This window comes from Engystomops pustulosus, chromosome 9 (genome assembly GCF_040894005.1).
Source record: "Engystomops pustulosus chromosome 9, aEngPut4.maternal, whole genome shotgun sequence".
Taxonomy (NCBI): domain Eukaryota; kingdom Metazoa; phylum Chordata; class Amphibia; order Anura; family Leptodactylidae; genus Engystomops; species Engystomops pustulosus.
The window spans coordinates 92,652,405-92,670,919 of NC_092419.1; the positions used below are offsets into that span (position 1 = coordinate 92,652,405).

At 42.3% G+C, this 18,515-nt stretch overlaps 1 protein-coding gene across 3 annotated transcripts in view; it reads left to right on the plus strand.

The window, feature by feature from the left end:
* The window catches only part of OLFML2A (olfactomedin like 2A), a 57,915-nt gene that overhangs the window by 16,672 nt on the left and 22,728 nt on the right, over nucleotides 1-18,515 (plus strand). For all 3 annotated transcript variants that reach the window (XR_011849626.1, XM_072123208.1, XM_072123207.1), the window contains exons 2-3: nucleotides 11,877-12,140; nucleotides 17,828-17,935. Coding sequence is in view for 2 of the 3 variants with exons in the window: in XM_072123208.1 (XP_071979309.1) it covers nucleotides 11,877-12,140; nucleotides 17,828-17,935 (372 nt within the window). In the remaining variant the exon portion in view is untranslated. The remainder of the gene's footprint in view (nucleotides 1-11,876; nucleotides 12,141-17,827; nucleotides 17,936-18,515) is intronic.

Consider the following 18,515-nt stretch of genomic DNA (forward strand, 5'->3'; position numbering starts at 1 on the left):
AAAGACTTATATTGCCTACAATTAAAGCTGACCATACTGTACATGTCTGAGTAAGGTTGGTGAACCCAACCAACCAACCTGCCATCTAGATATAAGAAGTCCTAATGGTTCAATGTTCAAGTTTGATAACAGCAAAAACAGACGGTGCCGGATGAATCCAAAGGAGGTAAAGCCATGTCCTCCACCTCCATCATGTCCAGTAGTATCCTACTCCGTTTTGAGAGCGGCCAAACTGAGCATGTACGTGTACATGGAGGCTAGACAGAATTTTTGCTGAACGAGTCCTTGCCCGATGGCTAATAAAGGTCTATAGTTGTCTTAAGACTACTCACACCAGAGGATATCCTCAAGGAGAAATACTTCTACCAAAAGCCATCTCACTTGGCCAAGAAGAGCCATACTGACCCCTTTACCGACATACAAGAGCAAAGACACAGAAACCTTGACACGTCAAGTCACACGCATACGTCATGTTTGAAGGCTCTTTAATGAGTTGTATGTACTGATTCAGCATTTATAAAGTTGATATTGAATAACATAGATCATGCATATCGATTTTCAACTTGTCTGCTGCTTTGTTCTGAAGAAATTTAGACACAGAAACCTGGGGTCGAATAAGGACATCTAAGATCTGCCTTGCAACTACACCTCCCATCATACAACCACCTCCCCTTTTCAAGTAGGAACAAGACAACCACTCATACGGTCCAAGGAGAATGACAAAGCATCACAAATAATGAATGTAATAGTGGTATGAACTCTATTCTGTGCACCTACACACATGACAGCTGAAGCTCCCCACATGTACGCATACCATGTATCTTTCCAGAGTAAAAGGAATCAGCGGACCCTCGTTGGGATATTTTCACAATGTAGAACCTCATTCACATGGCCAGTCTTTTGTGGCCTGTGTGTCATTGGCTTGTGAAGTGCATTCACACGTCAATAACAGGAGAAAGGACTACCCAAGCCGCTAACACTGGCAGGAATTGGATTTGCTCTGAGTTTCACCAGTTAACACAAGGCCACATGTATTTCAATAGGCTCACACACATGGCTAAGCATGACCCCATATGTAAGATGGCCGAGTCATATATTTTGGACCAAACCCGTGTTTGTGGCTTGAGCGGTCATAGGCGTGTGAGTGGACCTCAAGCACTGACGACACACGGGCTGTAATATTATACGTTCTTGTTTGGGTAGCCATATACTTCAACAATTGCCTAAAGGGTCCGAAGTGATGGTTAATATTTATGGAAACCAAACTCATCCCTATGCTTCCTTCTCTACCTCTTAAATAGTAACAGTTGGGTTGAGGAACTATAACTATTAGGATCCTTTTACTAGGAAAGACAAAAAATTCCCCTATGTGCAGTTGCCAGGGTATCACAACATCTTGGAATATCATCGCAGTCCTGAATGCATTGCCTGGAGGTAAATGATCTTATCTTGCACCTTCATGTGAAGTGTCTGAGGAATCTAACAACACCCCCTTTATAGGTGCAATCAGAGGACTCGACATGTGTAGGAGAATCTGCGCTGCGTGCTGATCATTCTACACCTGCCCGCTATTTATTCCACTGCCTAGAAGGACAAGTTGAAGGCTAGGACATGTGGCACACGTCGCTGGGAGCCCTCGCAGTCAGGAGATCCACATGATACATTTCAAGAATTAGGCGAGGCAACTTTTTGATGTGATTGGCTCTTCTGACCGGTGATGTCATGAGCCATTATATATGATGATGTCATGCTGTACAATTATTACACATATTGAAGTTATGAGGTGTTAATTTGAATAATGAGACGACACCCAGACTGTGACATAATAATGGGTCCCAAAGGTCTAGTGTTAGAGAATTGCATCTTGAAATAACTATGGGATCCATTTCCTTCCACAAGGGTCTATTTTGTACATTCTATTTTACAATCCATTAGACCCCTTGATACGTCATAAAGAGTCAATAGAATATTGAACAAACTAAAACTGGGAAAATGTGACCCTTTAGAACATTATATAGATGGCTTGATGGTACTATGTCTATGTCCCTGTGCATATAAATACCATATAATGTTGGTTTCACCAAATATGATGCCTATTGTGCTTCTCCACAGAAGGGAGATGCAGATCCTACAAAATGCACTAAGTAGAAACAATGGGTCACATGTATCACTCGTTTATTCTGTTGTTTTTGCGCCTTTTCATTCAGGCGCACCGTTTTTGCGCCATTTTTGCGATTAAACGTCATCACCTTCTATTTACAAAACATTCTGCAAACTCCTGAGCTCACAGCAAGAGCAAGAGAAGTTTGCAGAAGTTTGCAGAATGTTGCAGATACTACTTACAAGTGTCCCCCATATAATTCTGCACAGTATCACCAGTGTATCTGAGGGGGATACTGTGCAGAATTACAGGGGTGCAGCAGGAGACCAGCACTGGGGGATCCCCTCCAGGAGAAGCCACTGCTGAGGAGGTCACTGGGTGCAGGGTGTCACACACCTGGGTGCTGCTGTGAGTGTTATCTTCATTCTGGGCTTTGGGAGAAGCAGAGAGGAGCTTGTAGCAGGATCACATGTAAGTGCCTGAATCTAACATTGCGCCTAAACTGTTTTAAAGTAAAGTGATTAATAAGAGGCAGGAAATTACCTTATCACAGATGGTTGTAGCTTGTGATAATTCTGGCATAACAGTGCGCCAGAATTTAGGCGCAACTACTACACTTAGGCGCACAAAAGTGATAAATGTGGCCCAATATATTAGTGAATAAATAATAAATACTTTCATTAAATAACAATTGAATACAACCAGTTAAAACGATGCTGTCCCAAGTTGTGGAACACAAGGAAAAATTTCATACCGGATGACAATCGTATACATAGCATAGTATACATTGGTGTTAAAGCCATACAGGAAAAGTATATATATGGTGAGATCCTAATTCTAACATGTTGTAACTATGAGTCTAAAAAATATGAAGGACCGCTCACCCATCATAATGATCAGCGATGCCTGGGATGACAGCAGCCTACCTAGGAGTCCTACTTAATCACTAACATATTTCTACACAGCCTGCTGCGCAGATAGTTTTTAAGCACTGTGTATGGGTTGGAAAGTGAGGACTCTTGCTGTCTCCCCTAGGAGTTGTGCTTAGTGGTTAACTTATTTCTACACACCCTGACACATAGAGAGTTGTCAATCTCTCTGTGTGGGCAGAGAAGGTAGGACTCTCCTCCTAGGAGTCCTGCTTAGTGATTTGATTTCTACGGAACCTGATGCACTGTGTTTGGGTTGGGGAGGTGGGGATCTTGCTGTCTGCCCTAGTCCTGCTAGACCTCTGTGTACAGCATTGATAGATGGAGAGCTGTCAATCATTGTGTGTGGGCGGGGTCAGCAGGACTCTCACTGTCTCCCCTAGGAGTCCTGCTTAGTGACTGACCTCTGTGTACACACACTGATACATGGAGAGCTGTCAATCACTGTGTGTGGGAGGGGTCAGCAGGACTCTCACTGTCTCTCCTAGGAGTCCTGCTTAGTGACTGACCTCTGTGTACACACACTGATATATGGAGAGCTGTCAATCACTGTGTGTGGGCGGGGTCAGCAGGACTCTCACTGTCTCTCCTAGGAGTCCTGCTGAGTGACTGACCTCTGTGTACACACACTGATACATGGAGAGCTGTCAATCACTGTGTGTGGGCGGGGTCAGCAGGACTCTCACTGTCTCTCCTAGGAGTCCTGCTTAGTGATTGAGTTCTATCAGGATTTACTCTGCTATATGCTCAGGATCATATAAACCTATGTATCATATAAATCAGCTCTTTGATGGCTCATTATAATCATTAATATATAATATAGTCTCCTTAAGGGCTGTAAGGACTGCTAATCCCATACTGAAACAAATGACCCAAACTAACACATAAGGATCTTTGTTGCTGTAGTTTGGGTCCTAAGACCTATAGTTGTGATTTTATCTGCACCCATAATATGTTCTGTCCAGAACAGATCCATTAGGGCAGTGATGGCGAACCTTTTAGTGGCCGAGTGCCCAAACTGCAACCCAAAACCCCCCTTATTTATCGTGAGGTGCCAACCAAAAATTAAAGCAGTAAATTTCCTGTTCAACAACTTTCAATCATATTAGCCTCCTGAGGACAGAAACACAGTAGAAAAAATGGCTGGAAAATTTGCATCATTTTAGCTTCTTTCCATTGTCCCTCTGTACACATAGAATCGTGGGACCAGCAGAAGGTCCTCCAAAGATAATTCAGCCCTGATTACTCATCTCTCCCTCTTCCTACAGTCCCAAATAGTGAAGTATCACTTTAATATATGACTGAAAGCAGCATCTTTTAAGTTGCTTGGAACTGCAGGAAGATTATTTGAGTCCTATCTGGTGTGCTGGGGTGATGGCCCGGGTGCCCACAGAAAGGGCTCTGAGTGCCGCCTCTGGTACCCGTGCCATAGGTTCGCCACTAGAGATGAGCGAGCACTAAAATGCTCGGGTGCTCGTTATTCGAGACGAACTTTTCCAGATGCTCGAGTGCTCGTCTCGAATAACGAGCCCCATTGAAGTCAATGGGAGACCCGAGCATTTTTCAAAGGGACCATGGTTCAGGAATAAAATGTGTTATTTAATTGAAAAAGAATGTCTTCTGATAAGTTAGCAGATGTATGCAAACATCTGCAATCTATTCTTCACTGTTCCGCGCATATATTATCTCCCGACAAGTTATCAGATGTGAAGAACAGTGAAGAATAGAATAAAAACAGTGAACACAGGATCATTTAAGTGAAAAACGCAGTGAAAAACACAGTGAAGAATAGATTGCAGATGTTCGGCACATCTGCTTACTTGTCGGGGTGATACGCTGTCCCGGGATCGCTCCTCTTCTTCCACTGAAGTCTCCCCGTGCTGCCCGATGTCTCCCCGTGCTGCCCGATGTCTCCCCCGTGCTGCCCGATGTCTCCCCCGTGCTGCCCGATGTCTCCCCGTGCTGCCCGATGTCTCCCCCGTGCTGCCCGATGTCTCCCCCGTGCTGCCCGATGTCTCCCCGTGCTGCCCGATGTCTCCCCCGTGCTGCCCGATGTCTCCCCCGTGCTGCCCGATGTCTCCCCCGTGCTGCCCGATGTCTCCCCGCTGCCCGATGTCTCCCCGCTGCCCGATGTCTCCCCGTGCTGCTTGATGTCTCCCCGCGCTGCCCGATGTCTCCCCGTGCTGCCCGATGTCTCCCCCGTTCTGCTTGATGTCTCCCCCGTGCTGCCCGATGTCTCCCCCGTGCTGCCCGATGTCTCCCCCGTGCTGCCCGATGTCTCCCCCGTGCTGCCCGATGTCTGCCCCGTGCTGCCTGATGTCTCCCCGCTGCCCGATGTCTCCCCCGTGCTGCTTGATGTCTCCCTGCTGCTTGATGTCTCCCTGTGCTGCTTGATGTCTCCCTGCTGCTTGATGTCTCCCTGCTGCCGTTCCGCGCGTATCTTCCGACAAGTAAGCAGATGTGCCGAACATCTGTAATCTATTCTTCACTGTGTTCTTCACTGTCTTTTTCACTTAAATGATCCTGTGTTCACTGTTTTTATTCTATTCTTCATTGTTCTTCACTGTGTTTTTTTAATTAAATGCTCGATCTCGAGCAGGGGAAATACTCGTCCGAGCAACGAGCCGTTTCGAGTACCTTAATACTCGACGAGCATCAAGCTCGGACGAGTATACTCGCTCATCTCTATTCGCCACCACTGCACTAGGGCATTCAGAATAAGCCAGAGCCAGGGCCTGCTACCTCTCCTCACCTCCTTACTGACACACCTTGGGGAATATGAAGGAATTTTTTTTAACAATTAATATAATGGCTCCTTTGGATCATTACTCTTCACATTACTATTTGCTGTGTTGCTGGATTCCTGCCGCGTGGAGATAAAAGTTTTTCATAGAGAGCAAACACAATCTCCCCGATGTGAAGAATGTTGTATTATAATGGTGATTACACAAAGCATACCACAGATTTGCACTGAAAAGCCACCTATTAAAAGCTAATATTTGTCAATGCTTCAGACTTGTCAAAACTTGCCGTCGGAAAGTCGTGTTTGACATTGAAACACTACGAGCGGGTTGTGCCGAGGCATCCAGGGGGTAGGACAGCTGCAGCTGGGAAAAGAATATGATGGCATTACCAGCTTATACTACAGGGAATATTGCTTCCGTAGTCTAAAAGCTATGTCATACACCCGATACTGTGATAATGGTGATGCCGTGAGTCTATGCAATGCCAATGTGAATGAGTAATACGCACTGTGCATATCGTTATGACTGGTGTTTTCCCCCGAAAAATCCCTTTAATGAACTTTAAATTCCACATCTTTAAACTATTGTCAGTCTGATGGACTTACACAAGGACCCATTAACCTAAATAGGTCAAATACACTTGAGTTTTCTGTATTTAGACCTATGGTCCACGTGAAAAAATTATGATCTGGACCAGGATGCCGCATTTTAAAAACAATACAAGATTTCAAGTTTGCAGGTTTTTTTAATAACCTTTACCCTGTTGGCAAAATTATGATAAAAACATCTCCCCATTCACACAGGGCGGCCCTCAGCCCACTAAATGTACTTTAGCCTGCACCAGGACCCTGACACATGTTATAGCCGAATTCTAACCATGGGTAGAATTTATCTGGGCGATTGTGTGCCAGGTGTACTGAGAGGCTAGAAATTATAAGTATATCCCATCTGGCATACTCCAGTAGGAAAACATTAAGACTGGCGCACAAGGCTTCCTCTAAAGCACTGACATTTTTTGCATTGATAGTCCTTTAATAAGGTGATTGCATGTAGTACTACGCTTCACCTGTAGTGGCCGCTGTAGCAGAAATCATCAGTTCAGGAGCTGAACATGCTGTGATCAGCTGATCATTATGGTTTCCTTCATATTAAAAGGGATGTCTGCTTTTAAAGGGAGTCTGTCAACAGAAATTGACCTAATAAACCACTACCACTACCTGAATACCTTCCAGATCATGCATTTTTCATAGCCCATTGTGGTGGCATTATCTGGAAATTGGACTTATAAGTGAGATGTAAATTGAATGTATAAAGTCAAGAAGGTGGAGATTTTAATACTGGAGTCAAGCTCTCTATTCCTCAGAAACCACCCTTCACAGAGACATCACTAACCAGATCTCCTGATTTCTGATGCTTGATTTCATTCACTGAGGAGGAGGCTTTCAGAGCTTTCTGCCATGACTTCAGTGTTAAACTCTCCGCCTCCCTGACTAAATTCAACCAATTTACATCTCAATTTAAAGTTGATTTTATGAATGATGCCACCACATTGGATCATGGAAGAAATAAAAACTAGAAGGTGTTACACCGCTTTATAATATTCTAGTAGTAGTTTATTAGGCCAATTGCTGATGACAGGTTCCCTTTAAATTTGATTCTGCCCACAATTTTCAGTAGTTTAAAAGATCCAAGATTCAAGAATTGAATAAATAGATTGATTTAATCAGAGTCAGGGATTTTTAACTTGAGAACAGATATTTATAAAGCTAACAAAGAGCAGAAGTGGGGTTAAAAGGCATCTTTACTATTATAAGGCATATCCTCAGCTTAATATTTCACATGAAAAAGGTAAAAAATCTATTAAATGGAAACATTTTGATCCCGGTTATCTTTTTTTAAGTTATAAACATGAGTTTTGTAGATAGTCAGGAGTCGTATTTTCTGAATTGGATAAAAAGCAGGTTGGGAAACAGAAAAAATACAGAAAAAATAGACGCTTGACAAGGGATTATTATCTTAAATGAAGATGATGTGTAAGCGATTACCACCAAGGATTTTATGGAGTAAACATCTGCTAGTAATAGCTGAGTTCTGGCTCCTTTCTCTGTAATTGTAATATTTTACAGCAAAGAACTGTAATCATATATATCTAATTGTTCCGTGATCTATTACAGCTATGTATCATTTTCCATGAACCATGAGCAGCTGCAGTTCCCTGGAATGACTCCTACATATTGCATTGGCAGTGGTGTGAACTTAGCCAAAGATCTGAGCTTCTGGTCATTCAATAGGAATCTTCCAAATGGGTGAAAATCACATTTAGGCCTCATACTCACGAACTTATGGTGGACGTCTATGGCACCGGTGTAGTGAGCGCAGGCTGCCATGACCCAGCATAGAAAAATATAGGATATGTCCTATATTTTGCTATATTACGGCCTCTGCCACAAGTCTTTCTATGGAGAGGGGAGGCGGGAGGAGAGCTCACCCCTCCTCTCTCCTGCACCCAGCTGTATGTCCGTGTTGGATAAGACCTGTCGTGTGCATTAGGCCTTAGGACCCTTTCACACTAAAGTATGTTTTTTTTCAGTCATATATTTCACTGCTTTAGCCCATGTTTTAAAAGCATGTGCACATATGTCACCGTATCAATTCCATATAAAATACGGGGAGTTGGCAAATGATGTTGCTAGATTATTCAACCCCGAAATCCCTGGACACTACACATATATATGGTAGCATATGGTGCACAACCGTATGCAACACAAATTTTATACGTGGGGAGTACAGAGCGTACATACCGCATTTCCTGGACTGTAAGGCGCACTTTTTAGCAAGAAAAAATCTTGCTAAAAAGTGCCTGCGTCTTATAGACCGGAGGTCAGGAGGATACAGCACTGCCAGACCCTCCTGACCGCTGTAATGGAGATCGGTGATGCCCTGATAAAGAGCTGCACCCGATCTCCCAGAGAGGAGCCTCCATACTGCTCTCTTCCTACAGGCATAGGACCTGCAGTGATTTCAGCATCATGTGACTGATCACATGCTTCTTACATCACCACTGCACTGGGACTCACTGGGTCTCATGCTGTCTCATGCTGCACTGGGACAGGGTAAGAAGAAGGGGAATGGGGGAAGTGTGTGTGTGGTTCTGTGTGTGTGTGTGTGTATAGCTGAGCTGAGTGTGTATAGCTGAGCTGAGTGTGTATGTGGATGGATGATGCAGAGCTGAGTGTGTATGTGGATGGATGATGCAGAGCTGAGTGTGTGTGTGGATGGGTGATGCAGAGCTGAGTGTTTATGTGGATGGGTGATGCAGAGATGAGTGTGTGTGTGGATGGGTGATGCAGAGCTGAGTGTGTATGTGGATGGATGATGCAGGGCTGACCGTGTATATGGATGGATGATGCAGAGATCAGTGTGTGGATGGATGATGCAGGGCTGAGTGTGTGTGTGGATGGATGATGCAGAGCTGAGTGTGTAAATGTATGTCTGTGTGTGCTGTGCTTTAGTGCGACCAACAGGGATATTTTAATTGGTGTAAAATATATTTATATATATATATATATATATATATATATAAAACACATATATATATATATATATAAAACACATATATATAATATATATTTCAGTATGGGTGTGTATATGTGATTTTTATATGCTGCATGGGTGTATATGGTACTATATGTATGTGTGTTTATGCTGTATGTATGTATATATGGTGTGTATATACTGCATGTAATTTTAACTCATGTGTGAGTATACAAATATGTATACTTTTAAGAGGGGAGTATTTAGAAGTCTGCCAGTTAGAACCCCGACTAATGCATTCTGTGGACAGAAGACGATGCCGGCACGGATATTACATATAACCTATTTTGATTGTTGGTGTTTATGAATACTGAACGTGTAAAAATGTCCATCATCAGAGCCAAATAGAGCGGAATAAACCTGACACCCCAATGGTTTCTCTGATGAAAAATGAAGCATTGATAAATGATTTTGTCTAAATGACGAACAAGTTTAGAATTGTGCAGTAAGTTGGCACAATACAAATAATGCCATTGTCAGGCTTAGCCGCAATCTTAGACTCATTACTTGTCTGTTCTTCATCATGAATGCAGCTGACAGTCGGCTTCATGCTCTGTACTAATTGGTAGCAAAGTATGAGTAAATGACTGTAGTGACATAATTCATACACAATTACGATTGGCAAAGCGTTCTCTATAAGGTTAATGAACACTGAACAGTCTGACCTTAAATTTGCATAATGGGAAATAGGATAATACAGGAAATAAGATTTACTTATTTTAAGGGGTCACAAATTTTGCAACAAACTTTACACACATTAGTAGTACAAGAAAATACCAGAAACTCTATAATATATCGTATCTTCTTTCTCCACTTATCAGGCTCTTTTCTTCTCCCTCCTCCTTTTATGAACTGGTTTAATCTAAAATTCTCTGCTGAATAATTTTTAACCCCTTACTTTACAATTTTGTTCTGTTTTATTGCTGTTATAGCTCATATCACTCAGTGATGGTCAGTGTAAGATTCCAGAGTGTGGGCAGCGATTCTCTAAGCAGACACGTCATGATTCCTCCATGCTATGAGATGCTGTGTGCTTACAATGTGCTTAGATTATCAGGGTACAGGGTTTATCTTCACTTTTATTTAGCTTCTGAACAGTCTACTAGTATCTGACACATAAAAAAAAGAAAGATCAGAAAGATCAGAGATAAGCGATGAGATCCATGAGATGCATGTAAAAACACAATGACAGTCTCAGCTCTGCTAACTCACCTATAACACACACAAAGTCTGCTCTGCTATATGCCTCCCTCCCCTAGTATAAAGATCTTATCTTATCTGTAGCTGGTAGAGTAAGTCTCTGCACACTGCTGCTTGCCGGTAGGAAGTGTCTGTGTGTGAGCTCATCTTGGAATGCAGGGGGAGGGGCTGATGCACTGAGACACTGTAGTGAGCAGACAGAAGAAGTAATTCATGTGAAGAATCTGCCCTGCCCTGCCCAACCCTAAGCCAGAAAATTTGCGGTCAAATCCAGGGGCAACCAAAATTGTATCCGTGAAATGCTGAATTTTTGTTAATATAAGTAAATTAGAGAATGTGTTATTTTGTTATCCTGAGTATATTTAGGAATCTCAAATATTTGATGCTTTTTCTTGCTCTGTCACATCAAATATCCATAAAGTGTGAGCGGGGGGACTAGCTGAGCAGACACTTCATGATACTTCTGTGATATGAGATGCTGTGTGCTGACAATGTGCTTAGATTATCAGGGTACAGGGTTTATCTGCTTTTATTTAGCTTCTGAACCTTCTACTAGTATCTGACGCATAGAAAAAGAGAGACAAGACAGATCAGAAGATGAGATCCATAAAACGGTTAAAACACACAATGACACACTTTATCTCTAAGCTATAACAAACACTGTCAGCTCTGCTATAACTCCTTCCTCTGCTGTATGGAGCTTATCTTATCTGTAGCTTGTAGATTTAGTCTCCTCACACTACTGCTTGCCGGCAGGAAGTGTTTGTGTGTGAGCTCGTCTTGGAATGAAGGGGGAGGGGCAGATGCAGAAAGAGACTGCAGCGAGCAGACAAGAGAAGATATTAATGAGAAGAATCTGTCCTGCCCGACCCTAAGTCAGAAGATTTACGGTCGTAATCGGGGGATACTGAAATTGTATACACCAGGACTGGTAGAGTTAGGTTGGATTTGTCAATGTCTGAACTATATTTTCTATTAATTTTGCAACTCGTTTGAAGAATAAATTTGGAGCCTTTGGGTGACAGATGCAATGCATTGCATCCACCCCTGTCCTCCAATGATTGTAGGGAGATCCCCATTGATGTAACTGCCAATCACTAGCTGCTGCCAATCACTTCTCTTCCCACTTTCAGGGGGGAGGGGAGGAGCAAAATGACATATCCCACTGTATGTGTTTATGCTGCTATATGTCTTTGCCTATGCTCATTCTGCTTTTCATATGAAACTCATGTTATGGATAATATCTTAACTACTACTCCTATTATCTAGTATTGTTATGAATTAATTTATAATATGTTTGTTTCTTAGGTTTTTGGTGATACAGACCATGTGCGCATGATTTCCGAAGGCTCGGATTGTCGCTGTAAATGTATCATGAGACCCTTAAGTAAAGAAGCCTGTGCCCGTATCAAAGATGGTAATATGCGTGTGGAGGATTATTATACAGTGGAAACAGTCAGCTCGGGGTCAGATTGCAAGTGTTCCTGTACTGCTCCACCGTCGTCACTCAATCCATGTGAAAATGAATGGAAAATGGAGAAAATGAAGAAACAGGCTCCTGAGCTATTTAAGGTATCATATCATTATCCCTATGTGTACAAGGACTAGTGCTACTTAAAGACATCCTATGGAACTGCTAAGGAGACCATGAACAGGGGTAGTCTATCTATCATTCCTCATGCCATAACAAAGGAGCAACAGCCTTGAAGGAGCAAGAAGTGTCCCACATGTTGAGAACAATTTCAAACAAAAATGTATGCCTTTAATGGTAGTCTGACCCTGGACAAATGTTCCAGGTTACTAGGCACTGCAACATGCGCTCAGTACTGGATTACAACATGGGCAGCTGGGTCAGCAACCCAGGGCCCAAAACTTCTAAGGGGCCCATGGTCACTCAAGCTAAGCTAAGTTTGATATTGATTTAAAGGGACCTCTAGCACAGAAACTGTCATACATGTGTGCTGGCTCTCAACACACATGTATACAAAAGACCTTCCAGGACCTTTGAAGGTCCTTAAAATGTAGAGTGGTTTAAGAATTTAACTGTAGGTTAGTACATGATAAGTTATCAAGAAAATCTAATCATCAGATGCAACAACGTTAATGACATTTTCTGTGATGGTTCTAGGTCTTGATCCTACTATTATCATATCCTGGAAACAGGCAAAGGTCCAAAGGAGGAACGATAGGCAAGCTGTGAGGTTATAGGAGACATGATTTGTGTCCCTAAAATCCCTGTGGCAGGGGTATAAATGAACATATTTCTAGTTAATGATTTTTCCTGGGACACACATAGCGGTCAATTACAACCTTTGGGTAGTTTAGTGTCACCAAATGTCCCTGACAGGTTCTCTGGTTTTTGTGTTGATAAGTTTTTAGATGTGCCAAGAAAGATTCTTGCAAGATGTGCTTCCTTGAATACATGGGAACCTCTACATATCTCCTTTCTGAACAAACAGGTGTCTCAATAAATTCAGTTTTCCTTCACAGACTGTGAGAAATTAGGCCATTATAGTCTTGTTTGTGAAGTCTATGTAAATCGTAAAGAGCTGCCGTCACAGACAGGACCTCAATGACCTTTGTTCTTCACAAGACTTGTCTAGGAAAGAAGGAAAAGTCGGCAACCTGAGTTGAGAGTCTTGGATGTAATGAAGACATTGCCAAGCAACCATAGAATAGCATCTGTTTACAGTGAAATCCCTACGAACAGGGATACCTCCCACCAAAGGGTTTAATGAACCCTGGCCTACTGTGTGTACACAGTCTATTGAAGTTGCCCTTAAAACAATAGAAAAAAGATTCTTCACTGTTGCCAGTGTGCATGGAGATGTTCTCATCACGACAATGTTCAGGATGTATTGTGGAACCTTACAAGAAAGAGAAAGAGAGGTGTCTAGTATATTTTTATGCCATTAGACATGCTTGACCTGATGTCTTTTAGCTGTGTAGAGATAGTCACAGGCCAGTGATGGCGAACCTTTTAGTGACCAAGTGCCCAAAAAGCAACCCAAACCCCCGTGAGGTGCCAAAAGCAGTAACTTATTTCTCCCTGTTCTTCAACAAATTTCAATCAGATTGGCCTCCTGAGGACATCAACACAGTAGAAATATGGAAAATTTGCATGATTTTAGCTTCTTTCCAGTTTCCCTCTGTACACAGTGAATCGTGGGGCCAGCAGGAGGTCCTCCAAAGATAATTCGGTCCTGTCTACTCATTCTCCCTCTTCCTACAGTCCCAAGTAGCGAAATAAGTATCAAAATATGACTGAAAGCAGCATCTTTTAAGTTGCTTAGAACTGCAGGAAGATTCTTCGAGTCCTGTCTGGTGTGCTGGGGCGATGGCCCGGGTGCCCACAGAAAGGGCTCTGAGTGCCGCCTCTGGCACCCGTGCCACAGGTTTGCCACCACTGTCTTAGGCTATGCATGAGTTGGTCCTACAACCTCCTTCAATACCTGGGAGAGCAACCTTATTATCAATAATACTTGGATCCTATTAGCATAGATAACCCCTAAATATCCTACGGTATAACCTCAAATAGCCTTGGTACGTTTGCCTATTGTGGGAAATGTTCAGAGATCTCGCGTTTAGGTAGACTCAAGTGGAAGATGCTAATCAATAGCAGCTCCAGGCGTTGTCTGTGGAAAATAAATTATGTATATTTTTACCAGCTAATTATATCCCTATCGTAGGAAGTCATGGGAAAATGCCTGAGCGGTGGGATGGTCGCTTTATCCCAAGCAACTGAGAAATTTCTATTTTCTATGAAAACTCCCTAAGGCTTCCCTCAATTCATCTTCTAAACACTGAGCCAGGACGTGAACACTACAGTCACTTGTTTTAGTTAAACCACGGGGCCTAATGTTTAGTTGAAGCTATTTGGAGTTTCCCATTATGTAGTTCTTTCTAGACCTACTGAATGTAAGGAAATCTCTGAAACCTCTCCCAATGACCATCTTTTAGAAGACCAACTTCTTTATAGACGAAAATTCAGGTGATTGGCCCCACCATATATTTAATGTTCTTTGAGAACATTACCTCCCAGTATAATACACAACTGCGACTGTATATTACAGAGACTTCTATAAGTAATGGACACCTGTTCACATTGGATTTTCAAAGGCAGAACCTGCCAATTTCACAGGTCTAACATATAGGGGCACATTTACTTACCTGTCCTGACGCATTCCCCGAAAGTGCATTGTCCAACCATAATGCATTCTGCCGCGATTAACTACGATCGTGCGCCCGATATCCTGCATGTGTCGCTTCCCCGCACAGGTCCTCCAGTGTTCACCTTCTTCTTCCTGGTGCATGTAAGTGCTTGATCTTGTGACACAATCTGAAAGTTAAATCCCGCGCTCAGTCTGAATCAGTCAGAACGTCCGACGGCACGCCTCCCGATTTCTGTTGCATGAAAGCCAGCACAGCCGCACCACAATCCAATCACGTGCTACACAATCCCCAGTTAAATACCTGTCACAGCCGCGGAAATCCCGAGAACGACGGAAAATCCAACGAAAGTGTGGCCACGCCCCCTTTGTAAATAAGCCCCATAATGTATATAGATTCTTGACTCTACCAAAGTATTCCAACTGAGAATGCATGCAAACTCATCCAAGCCAAGTATACCTGTGTATGAGTGAATCAGGAGGAATTGCTCTCACTTGAATAAGTGTTTAGCCAACAAGTGATTGGAGGTTTGTGGACATTATTTCCTGCCACTGATATCTCTAATGGGTAACATCCGTTTTGACAACTTCTACTACAAGAAAAGCCATTGCTGCCTATAAAAAGTATCCCACAACCCATCGACCCATGTAATTCAGGTTTATCCACATCTAACTTGGGTACTTCCAGCAGGTCCAGATGTGGACCAACTACCCAGTAATATCAGTAGCAAGGTTAAGCCCATCCTCACTGATTACTTTTCTGTATACAAACATGTGGATGATTACTGTCATTGATTGGGGTATGGAGGCTTAAAGGGAGTCTTCCACCTCCATACTCACCCACAAGTACATATAACATTGTGCTTAAAAAAAGTTTAAAGGGTTTGGTAACTCTTTTACATAAGTTGGCCGCATGCCTTTACTGCCTTGTGGGTACCGTAATTACTGACTTTTCATCAAGAGATTCAGCATTCCTGCTACTTACTTTTCTATAGAATAGGAGGAGCAGTAGCAGGGGATTGTGACTTGTCATGCACAATATCCCTGTATTTGTCAGTCTTGAGGGACTGTGAGGAGAAAGATTCAGTGGGTGATGCCACAAGGACAGCCTAGAGAAGTCAAAAAGATGGTAGCTGTGTATATATGTATACGGCTGCATGGTGAGAACAGGGAAAAGCTGAATCTAACAACAGAGGCAAAGACACAGGTAGATGTAAATGCAGAGACATGTCTAATAGAAGAGATTTATTCAAAAATGGTCAACCCTCTCAGAGAGCGCACTTTATATTGCTGGATTTGGTTCTGAGGGAGTTGGGAGAAGGAACACTCCCTTTAAGATGTTATGCCTCATTGACCCTTTCTCCATTATTCTGATGCTTCGATAATTTCAAAGCTGTTTTATGTCTTCATCAATAAACTAAAAAGTAGCAAAGTCATCGTAACAATCAAGGTAGTGGAAAAGCCATAAAGGTCATTGTCTAGTGCTGATTAAACTTCCAGTATTTATGGAGATATCCTTCAGGTAAGTGAACTCGACTTCCATTATTGGATCAATACGGCTCTGAGTTATTACAGTGTCTGACAAATACACAATGGAAGTTACTGTCTAGCTCATTCCCTGTGGAGTCCATTGATGCAGGGATATTAGGCAATCCAAGCAAATATCCAGTAAGCAACTTTGGACACTGACCAATAACATTTTTGGGAATCGATTCCCCTATAACATTAATTATTTACCATTCCCAGAGGATTAATGGCAATATTGGTGCAAATTTCTATGTATATAAGTGCAAGATGAATAAAATACTGTATGTACTCGAGTATAAGCCAACCCAAGTATAAGCCGAGGCCCCTAATTTTACCACAAAAACCTGGTAAAACCTATATTCTTTTTACTCGAGTATAAGCCGAGTTTGGGTTTTCAGCACATTTGTTTGTGCTGAAAAACTAGGCTTATACTCGAGTATATATGGTAATCCATATATTACTGGGTGAGCAGTAATACCAGATACAGCCAGTGGACAGATGTGGCGCTGCAGGGGGTCAGTGTGGACTCCTTTGATATTATTATCCTAAAGTTTATCCCTACTTAGTTTGCCAAAATAGTAAGACAGTGACAATATTGTAAGCGCTATCCCGTAGTCTTAGCACGTTGATGAATTCCTCTGAATAGTAATATCCATCGAATGTTTGGACTTTACAAAGACGGCTTTGAAATCCAAGTGTGGCAAATGTCACAAGCCCTCACCAAATGTTGTGAGCTGGAAAATACATGAGAGAGGTTTCTTTTTGCTCTTCTTACATCTTCCACATTAGATTAGTGAGTGATGTGACTAGAGAGGAAATAGCGACGGGGAGGACTCCCTACAGACCGAGAAGAAGATATTGATTAGGACTCAAAGATTTTTATATATTACCAAAGGCATTGGCTGTTTTCAAGGATATATTGATCCACTGACTGCACGCACTGAGCCCGGCTGTTTATATAAATCAGGGGTCTGGTAGATATAAGGGGCTCAGACTTCCAGTGGTTGGATTTTTAACCACTCAAAAATGGTCAAAAAGGATTCAGAAAATCTATCCAGGTAAAAGGGTCCATAAACTATGACATATACTATCTGTATGCAACTCCCTGTTGACTATACATGAAGTACAGACAAGAAGTGTGTGTCTCCAATTTTTTCAAACAAATTATCTATAAACAGTATGTCAATTGAATGGGTGAAACTAAAACACATTCATAGCATATAGTTCTAGATCATGTAATTAAAAAAAGGTTCAAGCACATATTATCAATATTTTAGAACTGTTGTACCGATCTTCAATATCAAACCCTTATTATCTTCCTGGCTCAAATATAAAAGCATATCGCATTGTACAACATGTCACATGTTGCTATTGCTCCCTATTATAGGGTATCACAGGTCCTCTACACTACTGTACAGACTACTGTACTGCCTGCATGAGGTCTCCATAAATGTGGTGTTCTCTGTGTTTGATGTTCCTTCTATGATCTGTTACCACTACTTAATGCCTAAATCTAGATGATGGATGGATGTGATTTACACTGTCTGGGGTCTTCCTTCACAGCTGCAGTCTATGGTGGACCTCCTGGAGGGAACGTTGTACAGCATGGACCTGATGAAAGTGCATTCCTACATCAATAAAGTGGTGGCCCAGATGAACACGCTGGAAGAGGTAGGAACGCTAGCGGCTGTGTGACTTCTAGGTTACTACCCATCTGATGTGCAACATATGGACAAGTGCTGTATGGATTGTATCTCACGAGAAGTCCCCAGGTTCTGCAACTATTTTATAGCTAAAAGACAGTAATGCAATTGGCTGCTCCTCACTGTGTGTCTTTTACAGTTTACTAAGAAATTGGGTTATTTTTCGTTTTTCTAGTTACTGAGCAATGTAGCCTCTATGTGCAACTTCTTCTCCACCTCTTTAAACAAAGTTTTATGACAGGAGACTAGCACAGGTGGTGAGCATATTTCACTCCCCGTGCTCAAGTATTGAATTTTAAGTAAAGAAAATCCATATTTTTAATTAAGAAACACTATAGATTCTGAGTGCTGAAGGAAAAAACCAAATGTCATCAAACTCAATGGGTAGAACCAAGTGCCACAGCTAATTGGGTTTATTCCATGTTTGGGATTTGTACTTCAGGCACAGTTATTACTAGGGGTTTAGCATAAAGGGGTAACACACCCAAGGGACTTAAACCCAGCTAAAAGGTGGAATCTGGGTCTCTGCATTGATTCCTTCTGACTCA